This window comes from Neoarius graeffei, chromosome 11 (genome assembly GCF_027579695.1).
Source record: "Neoarius graeffei isolate fNeoGra1 chromosome 11, fNeoGra1.pri, whole genome shotgun sequence".
NCBI lineage: Eukaryota > Metazoa > Chordata > Actinopteri > Siluriformes > Ariidae > Neoarius > Neoarius graeffei.
Window position 1 is genome coordinate 7,479,378 of NC_083579.1, and position 15,227 is coordinate 7,494,604.

Consider the following 15,227-nt stretch of genomic DNA (forward strand, 5'->3'; position numbering starts at 1 on the left):
ATTTCAAATGTGTATTTCTTTTAATTTTGATGATTATAACTGACAACTAATGAAAACCCCAAATTCAGTATCTCAGAAAATTAGAATATTGTGAAAAGGTTCAATATTGAAGACACCTGGTGCCACACTCTAATCAGCTAATTAACGGGGGGGTTATGGGTGGACTCCAATGAAATTCTACGGGGGGGGTTTATGGGTGGATTCTGATGAAATTCTACGGGGGGGTTATGGGTGGATTTCGATGAAATTCCTGGGGGGGGTTATGGGTGGATTCCGATGAAATTCTACGGGGGGGGGGGGGGGTTATGGGTGGATTCCGATGAAATTCTACCGGGGGGGTTATGGGTGGATTTCGATGAAATTCTACGGGGGGGGGGGGGGTTATGGGTGGATTCCGATGAAATTCTACGGGGGGGGGGGGGGTTATGGGTGGATTCCGATGAAATTCTACTGGGGGGGTTATGGGTGGATTTCGATGAAATTCTACGGGGGGGGAGGGGGGGTATGGGTGGATTCCGATGAAATTCTACGGGGGGGGGAGGGGGTTATGGGTGGATTCCGATGAAATTCTACGGGGGGGGGGGGTTTATGGGTGGATTCCGATGAAATTCTATGGGGGGGTTATGGGTGGATTTCGATGAAATTCTACGGGGGGTGTTATGGGTGGATTTCGATGAAATTCTACGGGGGGGGTTATGGGTGGATTTCGATGAAATTCTACGGGGGGGGTTATGGGTGGATTTCGATGAAATTCTACAGGGGGGGGGGTTATGGGTGGATTCCGATGAAATTCTACGGGGGGGGGGGGGGGGTTATGGGTGGATTTCGATGAAATTCTACGGGGGGGGGGTTATGGGTGGATTCTGATGAAATTCTACAGGGGGGTTATGGGTGGATTTCGATGAAATTCTACGGGGGGGGGGGGGTTATGGGTGGATTCCGATGAAATTCTACGGGGGGGGGGTTATGGGTGGATTCCGATGAAATTCTACCGGGGGGGTTATGGGTGGATTTCGATGAAATTCTACGGGGGGGGGGGGGGGGGGGGTTATGGGTGGATTCCGATGAAATTCTACTGGGGGGGTTATGGGTGGATTTCGATGAAATTCTACGGGGGGGGGAGGGGGGGTATGGGTGGATTCCGATGAAATTCTACGGGGGGGGGAGGGGGTTATGGGTGGATTCCGATGAAATTCTACGGGGGGGGGGTTATGGGTGGATTCCGATGAAATTCTATGGGGGGGTTATGGGTGGATTTCGATGAAATTCTACGGGGGGGGGGGGTGTTATGGGTGGATTTCGATGAAATTCTACGGGGGGGGTTATGGGTGGATTTCGATGAAATTCTACAGGGGGGGGTTATGGGTGGATTCCGATGAAATTCTACGGGGGGGGGGGTTATGGGTGGATTTCGATTAAATTCTACGGGGGGGGGGGGTTATGGGTGGATTTCGATGAAATTCTACGGGGGGGTTATGGGTGGATTTCGATGAAATTCTGAGAATGGTTAACTTAGAACTGATAACTTTATTATCAATTAATTAATGGATTAATATATTCAATTTATTGCACTTTCTTTCCATTGCTTCCGTATATTATTTTTTGTGGCAAACCACAAAAATGCAAGCGCCTGGAATGTTTAGTTTTTTGCACCATGAACTAAACGGCTTTCCATTTTCACCTATTTCGTACAGCCAAGCCCACCTCCACTTGTTTTTTACACCTTTATCGATGGCAGACACATCAGTGCCTTCTTTCATGTAAAGCGCATCCATGCTGCCGAAACCGAAAGCAGAACGACATGCTCCTCTGTGCTCGACGTCAATATAGAAAAAAGTTTGGATCTTTGCTTAAATTAAAATTAAAATTTGACCTTACTTTGTGTTGCATATGACTTCAAAAACAATTCAAGATTTTATTAAGAGAAATATTGTGGCCAACACGAGTGTTAAGTTACCTAAAAGATCGCGTGAAGTTGGCTGCTATCTACTTTGCGTTCGTTCTCATTTTCCTCCATCATTTCATCGGCCAGAAACAGATGTTTTGACGTAATTTAACTTAGTAGGCTATGATTATTATTTAACCGTAGTCTTCTAGACATTTTGACTGTTTGGGGCGTTGAACGCTGGTGTATGATTTTCAGGGAATAAAGTTTAGCGCATGTCGGAACATCATTGCGCTCGCAGCTTCCAACTCCTCAAACGTCCTTTAAATTGTGATATAACGTAGGCTATAAGGCACGGTTCGAACATACCTTACACATTGGCCTAACGAAAATAATAATTGTTGGGGCGTCTGCTGATTTGTTAGCTATAAATTTAGGTCTAATTACTTCTGACAGTCTGCAAGCATTGCACCGTCGGGTCTTCAAGTCTGGCTGACTTTTGAAGAGGAGCGGGCTTTCCGGGGTATATTTTTTCGTTTTTTTTTAATATGCTCTATTTCTATATGTCCAGGTTTGAACTAAGTCATTTTGGCAAGATTTAATTTAATACAAAACAGAAATGGTCAGACACAAGCACGCCGAGCACATGGGAATGTATTTTGCCAATTTTGACAGCGCATGTTTTGTTAATGCCGCACCGTAGACAGCGAACGTTTAAACATGATCAAACACAGGAAATGAACGACACAAAGCATGGCTCAAAAACAAAAAAGTTAAAGGGGAACAGAGGGCAATATATAGAGTAAATATAACAATAAAACACACATTAACGAACCTTATTCAAGACTTACAAAAGTTTTTTGTTCTAAGGTTGGAAAGTTATGGTGTTTTGAAAGTAGCTCGAGCAAACTATTTCTGCAGTTTGAACAGCCCGCCATGATATTAATTTTATCCAATCAGAATGCACGTTCATTTTCTCTGCGTGACGTATGTATGTGCCCAGTCGTGTTGGCTCATTGAGGTTGGGAATAGCACGTGTGAAATACCTGTTTCTGCTTCTTGCGACGATTTCGCAAGTCCACGGGTGGCGCCTATCTCATTGCAGCAAATAAATTCTGCTGGACTCGTGAGCAACTCCACGTTACATTTTCCGCACGAGCACCACGCCGTGTCACCTGCACGCAGACGCTCTGCCCCACGCTCGCCATGCCCATGGTCAGCATCAGTCTCATCCTCGCCGTCATCCGAGCTTTCTTCTCTTATTTCATCACCGGAGTCGAGAGTACCTCTCCTAGGTTCAAACTGGTACCCTTCTAAGCCATAGCCTGCTTGCAGTGTGTCTTGCGGGATCTCTTCGTATGATTCGACAGAGCTGTCGCTTTCACTTGATGCGCCCAACGCCATGATTACACGCTTCTCTCCTCTATTTCGGAGAGTTCCGCTAGTGCAGTGGGTAGCGCTGACGTCACGGTCTTTTAAAAATGGCGACTCTTGTGCGGTTTAGCGTATAAAGTATTATATTTACAATTACCAAGATATTTCGTTGTTTTCTAGTATATAAATTTGATAGAATACTTAAGAATACGTTACTTTGTCACATCGGCAACTGTATATATTATATTTGGTACCCCTTTAAATAAACCCTGCTGATAGTTGATGGTGTTGCAACACATCAGTGTTATAACCCAATCTCTACCCAACCGCCCGTCATTTTAATTCTCCTCGGATCAGCACCGACCTCACATTTGGCCTTGGGAGAGTTCAGTTGACGGAAATCCGTCACACGACGGAAAACTTTAATCCGTGATTAATGATTTATAACTGCACGCCCCGGAGTGTTTTGGGACGGAGCTTTAATCTCACAGATCATCGTCACCAGGCTTTACGACCTAAATATTGAGGGTTTTTTTTTGCAATGTTTATCTGTTGGTCCTACGTATATCAACACATACAGTATACACACACACACACACACACACCATCATCCACTCATGTTCTCTTCCTCAAACCGTGTTCTTTACATAAATCTGTCTTGTTTGAACTTGCTGAAGCTATTTGTGGTGGTTTTCTCAGAGAAAGGTCAAGGCTGGTGTTAAACACGACACCTGACAGTGCTTCGCAGCCCCACACACACACACACACGTTCAGCTCATTTTCACCCGCTGGTAAAAATATTGCACGGCTCACCGGTGAGTCCTCCGGTTTCTTCTCCTCCGTGTGGAAGGTTTCCGTTCCGTTCTCCAGAGACGTGAAGACTGAAAAGAGCAGAGTGGATCGACAGGGAAGAAAAATATCTCAAACTCGGTCAACATTTTACAACTTAACAAAAAACACAAACATCTGTTTCCAGAGGCGGGTGATGGGAGGAAACCAGAGAACCCCGAGGAAACCCGCGGTGTGTTTACTGTGGTGTTTAAGAGCAATTCCAGCGTTATGGACGTGACACTTGAACTCAAAATGGCAACAAATGACCCAGTGCATGTTTTCTTGTCTCCCAGTGTTTAAACAGGTGTTGCATATTTTAAGGCTGTAGCATACTGGAGAAGTGATAGAACAAGAACAATTCCCATAGTACATCTAGGGCATGCCAGAAAACGCCAATAAAAGATGCGTTATGGATGTGACAGAAAAAGTATCACTTTTCTTGGGTGACTGTACATTTTTATCAAACTCTGTGAAATCGTAAACCTAATGTCGAAATGGAGATATCCGTTTGATAGAGGGGTCCAAGGTGGATATTAAAAAAATCTTTGTTTAAAATATTTTGTATTTCATGCAGAGTTTCGGAAGGAAAAGTCAGCGTTATGGATGTGACGAAATTCCGTTATGGATGTGACGCGTCTGAAATAGACATGGCATATGTTTAGAAAATCAGCAATTTAACCACCATAACCCTTTGAAAAACTCTCTAAATATCAGCTAAAACTATCAAAGTTCTTAAATAATATTTAGGATGGCTATTGTTTTGCTGTCTTGTGGATTTTAGCATACATTTCTGTGGCTTGTGGCAATAATATAGAATTGTACATGATCAAAGTTGATTTTAGCTTGGGTTTTACATTATAAGAAAGAAAGACTGACGGTGACATATTAGGTGATCAAAATGTGACAAATTGGTTCAACTTATTCACATCTGTAAAATACAGGCCTAGGTGAGATCTCTGGGAGTGGTTTTGATGTATTACATGTTGCTTTATTTTTGCATGGTGAGGTTGACATTTACATGGAATTGCCCTTAACGAGCTTGCTGAGTGTTTCCAAGTGCCGCTTGAGATGACACTTAAGTGTTTTCTTTAGTGGAGTGTTTATTTTGGTATTTGTTGCGATGTCATAAAGAGGTTGCTTCTGGTTTACCGAGTCTTTGAGACATCTGCTGTTTGAGGTGTTTTATATTTTTAATGAGATGTTTATGTGGGCGAGATTCTGGTTTAAAGGCCCGGTCCCACTGCACTTATGGATGCAAAGAGGATGTAAAACGTAAAAAAATCTTTGCCATCCGTTGGAAAACGCTATGCATCCGTTGTGTACTCATTGCATACGTGCTTCATACGCTCTATCCATCGAGCATCCGTCCACTGTGATTTCATCCGCGCAAAAAGTTTTGAGCTGCACAAAACTTTTAGAACGGATGAACTTTCCGCCGTGTACGATGTAAATCCGCGACATATACGAGCAACAAACGTTCTATGTCCGTTATCATCCGTTAAACGTCTGCTGTATCCTCTCTGCATCCTCTGGGCATCCTCGCAACTCACATCCGCTGCAGCTGAAAACGGAAAGAGGGAGGAAAGATAAGGTACATGAAACGTCTATTCATCGTTAGTAGCACGGAAATAGAAAGGATGTAAGCGTATGCATCTCGTATATAAAGTATTCAAAACGGACAAAGCGTTTATATCTGGGATGTATCTCGTATATTTAGGATGTCTGGAGTATGTCTAGAGTATGTAGAAGGACACCTAGCGCAGTGAACGGTCTGCATCCGATATACATCCGCGCAACATCCCCTTTGTGTCCGTTAGGTGTACGTGATGCAGCCCCTTCACCCGCTATGCATCCGCTCTTTCTGCTATGCGTCCGCTTCTCAGTTATCACCGGTAACCCCTTCGGAGCTGTCATCCACTTCCATCCGCTAGGCTTCCTATGAACATGCGTTTAACATCCCCGCTATATACTACCCACGTCCGTTCTTTTCCTTTCTGTTTTCGCAAATTTTGTCCATTTCTGGAGCGGATGAAAACGGATAGAGCCACCCCTGAAATTTTGCTCGTCCGCTGTGTCCTTTTTGCATACGTTTTGTGTCCATCGGCCAGTGGGACCGGGCCTTTAGACATTTTACGATATTTCCACGTGTTCACTCAAGTGGTGTTTGTGTTTTCCTGGTGCTTTCTTGTGTTTGCTGTGGTGTTGTTTCTGTACTTTTAGGTGTTTTAGGTATTGAATTCCAAGATGTTTTTATGTTTGTTTGTTTGCTACGAGGTGTTTGAAGATGTTTGCTGGAGTACTTCCAGATGTTTATTGACTTGTTTTTCTTCTGGTGCTTGTTTGTGTTTGTTACAGCAGGTGTTGTGGGTTTGTGTCTGAAATATTTTAGCTCATTTTACCACACCAGTTGCAAAAAAGGTTGGGACGCTGTGTAAACTGTAAATTTAAAAACAGAATGCGATAATCTGTAAATCATGGAAACCCAATATTTATATTACATTGAAAATAGTACGGGCGGCACGGTGGTGTAGTGGTTAGCGCTGTCGCCTCACAGCAAGAAGGTCCGGGTTCGAGCCCCGTGGCCAGCGAGGGCCTTTCTGTGTGGAGTTTGCATGTTCTCCCCGTGTCCGCGTGGGTTTCCTCCGGGTGCTCCGGTTTCCCCCACAGTCCAAAGACATGCAGGTTAGGTTAACTGGTGACTCTAAATTGAGCGTAGGTGTGAATGTGAGTGTGAATGGTTGTCTGTGTCTATGTGTCAGCCCTGTGATGACCTGGCGACTTGTCCAGGGTGTACCCCGCCTTTCGCCCGTAGTCAGCTGGGATAGGCTCCAGCTCGCCTGCAACCCTGTAGAACAGGATAAAGCGGCTACAGATAATGAGATGAGATGAGATGAAAATAGTACAAAGACAACATACCAAATGCAACTGAGAAATTTTCTTGTTTTTTGAATTTGATGTCAGCAACACGTTTCGGAAAAAGTTGGGACAGGAGTGTGTTTACCACTGTGTTGCATCCATCCAGGGGCGTGTTTAGCCTATTTTTGGGGGTGCTCAAGCACCCCCAAAAACGAGCTCAGCACCCCCTAGCTCAGCACCCTCAAAAACACTGCTTTTGGACGTAATTTTCAGAAATAAGTGCCCTTGTGCACTGCGCAATGAATGTGTGCGCGGGCGTGTGTGTGTTCTTGAATTCACCTGTTACGTGATAGTTCTATGACCAGTAAAATAGCTCTCCTCCTTGCGTCCCCTCTGATTGGGTTGCCTGTCCGCGCGACATGCTTGCTACGACATGGTGTTTTTTTTAACTGGATTCCACGCCGATGAGGAACTCGAAGTGGCACCTGAGTATTACTGGCATAGCGAGACGTGAAGGTACAGACTGGAGTTACAATTGTTAAACACAACACAATAATATGCATAATGCAATAATAATGTTCCCTGGTCTATGAACAGAATGATAAAAACAACATTTATCATCCATATCGAGATACTTTTGTGCAGAGCTGTACAAGTGCTATGGTGCTAGACCATCGTGTGTTAGTCAATTTTATTTAATGTAACATAGCGTTTACGTTTGCTTAGATGCTAGAATCGCCCCTGCTGTCAGCTCTGGGGGCTAAGCACCCCCAAAGATCAGATGCTAGAATCGCCCCTGCATCCATCTCTACTTTTAACAACACTGTAAATGTTTGGAAACTGAGGAGACCAAGCACTGTAGTTTTGAAAGAGAAATGTCGTCCCATTCTTACCCGATATACAATTTCAGTTGCTCAGCAGTTCGGGGTCTCACATCTTTGTCGCATTTTGCATTTCATAATGCACCAGATGTTTTAAATGGGAGACAGGTCTGGACTGCAGGCAGGCCAGTTTAGCACCTGGACTCTCTTACTACGGAGCCATGCAGTTTTAATATGCACAGAAAGCGGTTTGGGATTGTCTTGCTGAAAGAAGGAAGGCCTTCCCTGAAAAAGATTGTGTCTGGATGGCAGCATATTGCTCTGAAACGTGTATCTATCATTCAGCATTAATGATGCCTTCCCAGATGTACAAGCTACCCATGTCATGTGCACTAATCCCCCTCATACCATCACAGATGCTGCTTTTGAACTGTGCACTGATAACAAGCCGGATGGTCCCTCTCCTCTTTAGCCTGGAGGACGTGGGGTCCATGATTTCTAAAAAGAATTTCTACTTTTGATTCGTCAGACCTCGGGACAATTTTCCACTTCGCCTCAGTCCATCGTAAAAGAGCTCGGGCCCAGAGAAGGTGGCGGTGTTTCTGGATATTGTTTATATCTGGTTTTAACTTGCATTTGTGGATGCAGTAATGAAGTGTTTCCACAGACGATGGTTTTCTGAAGTGTTCCTGAGCCCATACAGTGATTTCCACTACAGACACGTGTCTGCTTTTAATGCAGTGTCTCCCGAGGGCCTGAAGATCACAGGCATCCAATGCCAGTTTTCAGCCTTGTCTCTTGCATACAGAGATTTCTCCAGATTCTCTGAATCTTTTAATGATATTATGGACCATAGATGATGTGATCCACAAATTCTTTACAATTTTACATTGAGAATGTTTAGTTATTCTTAAATTGTTGCACTGTTTGTCTTTCACAGAGCGGTGAACCCGTCCCCTTCTTTACTTCTGAGGGACTCCACCTCTCCGGGATGCTCTTTTTAATACCCAATCATCGTACTGACCTGTTGTCATTTAACCAAATTAGGTTTTTTTTCAAACATTGCACAACTTTTTCAGTCTTTTGTTGCCTCTGTCCCAACTTTTCTGAAACGTGTTGCTGACATCGAATTCAAAACGAGCATATATTTTAAAAAAAAATAATAATAATAAAAAAATAATAATAAAATCTCTCAGTTTCAACATTTGATATGTTGTCTTTGTACTATTTTCAATGAAATATAAATACAGGGTTTCCATGATTTGCAAATCTTCATATTCTGTTTTTATTTGTTTTACACACTGTCCCAACTTTTTTGGAATTGGGGTTGAAGCTTGTATTTAGTGTACGTTCTTCTGCGTCTGATGATTTCGGTGTTTATGAAGCTGTTCCACGGTGTTTACTGTGGTGGTGTTTGGATACTTTTAGGTGTTTAAGGTCTTGATTAAGGTGGGCTTTTTTTTTTTATATTTTATATGCACTACTAAGTGTTAGAAGATGTTTCCTGGGGGATTTCCAGGTGTTTACTGAAGTGTTTGTTTCCAGTTTCTTGTATTTGTTCACATATACAGTGTCTTGCAAAAGTATTCATCCCCCTCGGTGTTTGTCTTGTTTTGTCGCATTACAAGCTGGAATTAAAATGGATTTTTGGAAGGTTAGCACCGTTTGATTTGCACAACATGCCGACCACTTTAAAGGTGCACGTTGTTGTTTTATTGTGACACAAACAATAATTAAGATAAAAAAAAACAGAAATCTGGAGTGTGCATAAGTATTCACCCCCTTTCGTATGAAACCCCTAAATAAGAGCTGGTCCAACTAATTCACTTCATAAGTCACATAATTAGTTGATTAAGATCCACCTGTGTGCAATCAAAGTGTCACATGATGTCTGTATAAAATCAACCTGCTCTGGAAGGACCCCGACTCTGCAACACGAGAACCAAGGAGCCTCCAAACAGGTCAGAGACAAAGTTGTGGAGAAGTATAGATCAGGGTTGGGTTATAAAAAAATATCCCAAACCATTAAATCCATTATAGCAAAATGGAAAGAATACGGCACCACTACAAACCTGACAAAAGAAGGCTGTCCACCAAAACTCACAGACCGGGCAAGGAGGGCATTAATCAGAGATGCAACAAAGACACCAAAGAGAACACTGAAGGAGCTGCAAAGATCCACAGCGGAGATGGGAGTATCTGTCCATAGGACCACGTTGGCCGGAAAAAAGTAACTGCTTAAGAAATCACGTTTGGAGTTTACCCAACCGCATGTAACAGACTCCCCAAACACATGGAAGAAGATTCTCTGGTCAAATGAGACTAAAATTGATCTTTTTGGCCATCATGAGAAACGCCATGCGTGGCGCAAACCCAACACCCTGAGAACACCATTCCTACAGTGAAGCATGGTGGTGGCAGCATCATGCTGTGGGGATGTTTTTCATCTGCAGGGACAGGAAAGCTGGTCAGGACTGAAGGAAAGATGGATGGCACTAAATCCAGGGCAATTCTGGAGGAAAACCTGTTTGAGTCGGCCAGAGGTTTGAGACTGGGACGAAGGTTGAAGTTCCAGCAGGACAATGACCCTGAACATGCTGCTAAAGCTACACTGGAGTGGTTTAAAGGGAAACATTTATGGTCTAATCAAAGCCCAGACCTCAATCCAAGTGAGAATCTGCGGCATAACTTGAAGATTGCTGTACTGTACACCAACGCAACCCATCTAACTTGAAGGAATTGGAGCAGTTTTGCCTTGAGGAATGGGCTAAAATCCCAGTGGCTAGATGTGCTAAGCTAATAGAGACACAGCCCAAGAAACCTGCACCTGTAATTGCAGCAAAAGGTGGCTCGACAAAGTATTGACTTTTAAGGAGGGGTGAATACCTACATATGCACACTCCAGATTTCTATTTTTTCATCTTAATTATTGTTTGTGTCACAATAAAACAGCAATTTTCACCTAGGCATTTTGTGTAAATCAAAATGGTACCGTACTAACCCCCCAAAATTTGTTTTCTAAAACTCCTGAAAACTTTTACTTTATGTGTTTACTATTTCATGCTTCTTTTTTTTTTTAATGAGATGTTCGGTGAGGTGTCTAGAAGATGTACTGAGGCGTTTTACACTTAACGTACAGTAAGTCTTAAATAAGGTTTATCTAGTGTCTAATATGAACTGCAGTGTTTCCGGATCTTCTTTTGAGAGACGAAATGCTTTCCAAAGATCTTAGATGTGCTCGTTGATGTTTTAACTGGCATGATTTGTTTTTTTATAAGGCGTGTCCTGGTGGTGTCTGTGTGCTGACCGTTGTCGCTGTGTTTCCTGGTGAGTTGTGTGTGACTGCAGTGGGCTGCTTCCTCGGGAACTTCAGCAAGATCACTGGTCTGGGTACAAAAAAACAAAACCAAAAAACATACGAGTTAACACACACAAATGCCAGAACGTGTATACGCACCTCAAGCAAAGACTCGCATATAAATATATCTAACAGTTATTCCATGAAATCGAGTCGGGCATGAGCTGATAGTTGTCTATACGCTCGTGTACGACTTGATTTCATGGAATAACTGTTTTATTCTATCCACGTTCACGGGATTCGATCAACGAAACCTTTATACAAAACGTCCGGCAAAATCATTTCCACAACAAACTGGTGAAATTTGTGAAAAATGCGATAATAATAATTATAATTCTCGAAAAATTAAAAAAAAAAGATACGTTCTAACTACGAAATACTTTTATTCCATATTTTGTTGCTTTTTTTTTGAGGTTTTGTTTTCGAGTCGAGTTTTTATTTCGTCCTCGGTTGGTTCACCAACACGCGCCGCCATTTTGTTTTTCTCTACTCACGGTATATGAGCTGACTTGCGACCATGTGATCAAAACGTGCTACGTCATGAGCGTCCGCCATGATGGTGGATCTACAAAGCAACTAGTATGGCAGCAGCTGAAAGCGTGTCTGTAAACGATGCTGAATTTTCTCAGTATTGCCACGATTTTAACGATCGAGCGAAGAGTCGATACAAAGAGAAGGTAGACGTGTGTGTGGTTTTGATCCGTATTATTTAAAAAAGTCAGACTTTTCTGAAGATAAGACGCTTTTACCGACTATCGAGGACGAATGCAGGTCGTTTCGTCCAATCACTATTTCGTCCAAAGCCTTTTTCATACGCACTATCAGTTATTTTATCTTTCAGGTATTTGTTTGTTCGAAAAAAGGAGGAATTCTCAATGGAATCTGACCAAAGCGAAACGCATTTTTGTAAAACAAATGAGTGCCATAGTATGGATCATATTAACTCTTCAGGCGCCAAGCAGCACTCTCGCGGAGTCTTCGTTCACAAATCCCGGGCCGAGGTGCGGTCCTACTGACCCGAGACCGTGCTCTTTCAAAGGGGGAGGCTAAAGGCCTCTGCATGCTCTTGCGACAAGGCTTTCGCAGATAGCTTTTCGCAGACAGTTGTAATTTATCGTTGAGCGGGGAGTAATAGGCGTGCGCGATGTTATTCACCGCCACAACACAAGGGGGCGAGAAGTCGCTAGGAGTAGTTGGTGGGTGTGGTTAGTGGAGTGTTTATCCTCCGGTTACTTATAATGACTAGAACTGGAGTCGTATAGATGTACGTACTTCCTCACTTCCTCGATCAACCGCTCTTCATGCTGCTCCGTCTTCGCTCGTGTTTTTAAAAATGGCGGTCGTGAAAACAAAACAAACCGGGAAAGTAGGGAAGCGGAAGTGCGTGTACAGCGGATGTAGAGTGGACCAATCAGAGCCCTCTTGTCTGCGACGCTGTCTGCGAGGCTTCTGCGGTGGTCACAATTTTTGGGAGGTGCGCGCAGAGCGTCTGCGAAGGTGGGGGGGCTACGCAGACACTGTCTGCGACGCTATCTGCGAGGACTGGGTTGTCAGCATAAATTGGCCTTTAGAGGGCGGCGCCTGTAAAATTTGCCTTTGCTGTGAGCTCCGTTGGTCGAGTTATTAATTTTTAAAACTGGTTAAATCTTTAGGCGCGGAGCAGCGCTCTCGTTCGCGAACACCAGAATACCTGAAATATAAAATAATTGCTAGTGTGTATAAAAAAAGGTTTTGGACAAAATGTCTTAACTATTGGACGAAATGGCATTGGTCGAAGTGTCCTGATCCCCTCGTCTCCTCTCCGTACTAAACCTCAGTTTCCTCGCCCTCCTTCTGAATCACGGACGCAATTCTAAAAAATCGGAACGTGCTACGGTCACGAGCACTGTTGTGATCAAAACCACGCACAGCACAAAGATATGGCGTAGCTAAAAGAACGCTTAAAGCAGTGGAAAAACAGTCGCGCATGCATTACTGTTTTGTATGGAATGTCGCTTGACCCCGCATTTGTACCTCCACCAACATGGCCGACATCCAGGGTTCGATTTTGCTTTGACGTCACTTGCAAGTCAAGGATAGCCTAGTATTCGAGTAGCCAATCAGAGTGCACGATTGCTCATATCCAGTGAATGTGGATAGAATAATACTGCATTTAATTAAACAAAAAACCTCATTAAACGATTACTTCTCGGCTTCTTTCTCGAACCATGCGTCTGAAAGAAGCTCAGTAATTTTATTGAATAATCGTGTCCTGAAAAGCTGTAATTGATCATATTTCACAATTTGTAAATATTTATATAGGCACGCAATCAGCGCGCCTATATTTTAAAACAATGAAAACACTCACTTTGCGAAGTATTGAGTTGCGTTGTCGTTGCCCTTTACCGAGCCGTGTTTGTGTATTGTTTCTTTTGAGCCCTACTTTCCTGTTTCTCGTCTTTGATTCTGCCAAATCTACTAGAGCGGCGGCTACAGTTACCGACAGCCCATAATTATCGACAGCCTTTCAGATTTACCAATAAAAAACAAATTTTGCAAAGGTGAGTTTCAGTTCCAACAGTTATTATTGGTTAATTAATCAACCGGAAGACCCCGCCTCGCCCTTTGATCCTGTTGTTTCATTACTTGAGATTGAATATTTTTTCCGCACGATAAGCAATTTTTCGGAAAACCCGGACGTTATTATCGCAGGTGAGCATGGTGGAAAGATCTCGGACGTGTTTTTACTGATCAAATTCACCGAGATTTCATGATCTCCTTGTCGAAACCTACTTTGCTTCTTAGAAGTCACGTGAGGTGTCGATAATAGTGACCACGTTCACCGGTGTCCACCATTATCGACACCCTGTGGGATTAAGCGACATTTACAACTGTTATGGATCGATCTTTGTGTAACATTGTTGAAGTAGATGAAGCACTTTTAAAAAAAAAATAATAATAATAATAAATGCGCTGTGATTTATGACAATTTTTTTTTCTGGTTTGTAACAGAATGGAACGTTTATAGAGTATTTGGAATCCGATTGCAATAAACAAAATTAAACCAGAATTAAATTCCAAGCACGCTTGAAATATTCAGATTTTTCTATTCCATTCAGAATTTTTTTTTTTTTTTGCAGTTTGTTGTAAATATCTACGACATATTACAATATCAGTGATGATGATGAACAAAATGCGATCTACGAAAATACTTCGAAAGTGGAACAAAAAGATTTTCAGATGCAGGATACACGTTATCAGTTCGTTTACAAACATTAGAATTACTTCCTCATTTACGTAAACACCGACATCGATATATTTATATAAAAGATATTTTGTACGAAATACAAGTCTACGTAAAACAAATTTTAAATAAAAACCCTTTTATAGTTAGGGTTTTTTTTCTTTTTTATCAGACATCTAGTTTTTAGGTTTGTTTATCTGACATGTTTCATGTTTGACGTACGACTGTCGTCTTCCTCAGAGCGTCACCGGATGTTATTGGTGACGCATCTTTTATCAGCTGATGTTTCCGAAGGCGTGGCCTTCCTGTCTGGTTTGACAGGTCGGTCACGCTTTCTACTGTCTGTTCGTCCCCTGCAAGATGGCACTCCAGGTATGCGAGAGCATGTATGCTCCCTCATCCCGGTTGATGGTCCTCGGGCTTCGCTTACGGATCTCCATGGCCTCCCTGATCCAGCGCTGATGTTTGTTATCTTCTGCGCGGATGACTCTGGCATTCCCCCAGTCCATAATATGATTTTCCCTTTTGCAGTGATCTGTTATAGCTGACTTATAATTTTCCTGTTGTGCCTTTTCTTTTATTGTTCGGGTTTGTCTTGTAGCTGTCTCCTTTTCGCACTCTTTCTTATGTTCATTTTTTCTTGTGTTGAAACTCCTTCCTGTCTCCCCGATGTAAGTTTTATTGCATAATTGGCATGGAATCTCATATATGGTGTTGCATCTGTTATCCGGATGTATTCTGTCTTTGGGATGAACCAGGATCTGACGGAGTGTTGTGTGTGGTTTGACAGGTGTGTTAATGTTGTGTTTCCTCATTGCTCTTTGAATGCGTTCAGTTATTCCCGTAATGTATGGTAATGTCACCACTCCCCTGTGTTCT

At 42.8% G+C, this 15,227-nt stretch overlaps 1 protein-coding gene across 4 annotated transcripts in view; it reads right to left on the minus strand.

Moving 5' to 3' along the window:
- Nucleotides 1-15,227, minus strand: part of stac (SH3 and cysteine rich domain) — a 248,919-nt gene that overhangs the window by 85,832 nt on the left and 147,860 nt on the right. For 3 of the 4 annotated variants that reach the window (XM_060933346.1, XM_060933344.1, XM_060933345.1), the window contains 2 exons: nucleotides 11,075-11,153; nucleotides 4,073-4,140 (listed from right to left, as the gene is read on the minus strand). In XM_060933346.1, coding sequence (XP_060789329.1) covers nucleotides 4,073-4,140; nucleotides 11,075-11,153 — 147 coding nt within the window. The other variant, XM_060933347.1, reaches the window with a different exon arrangement.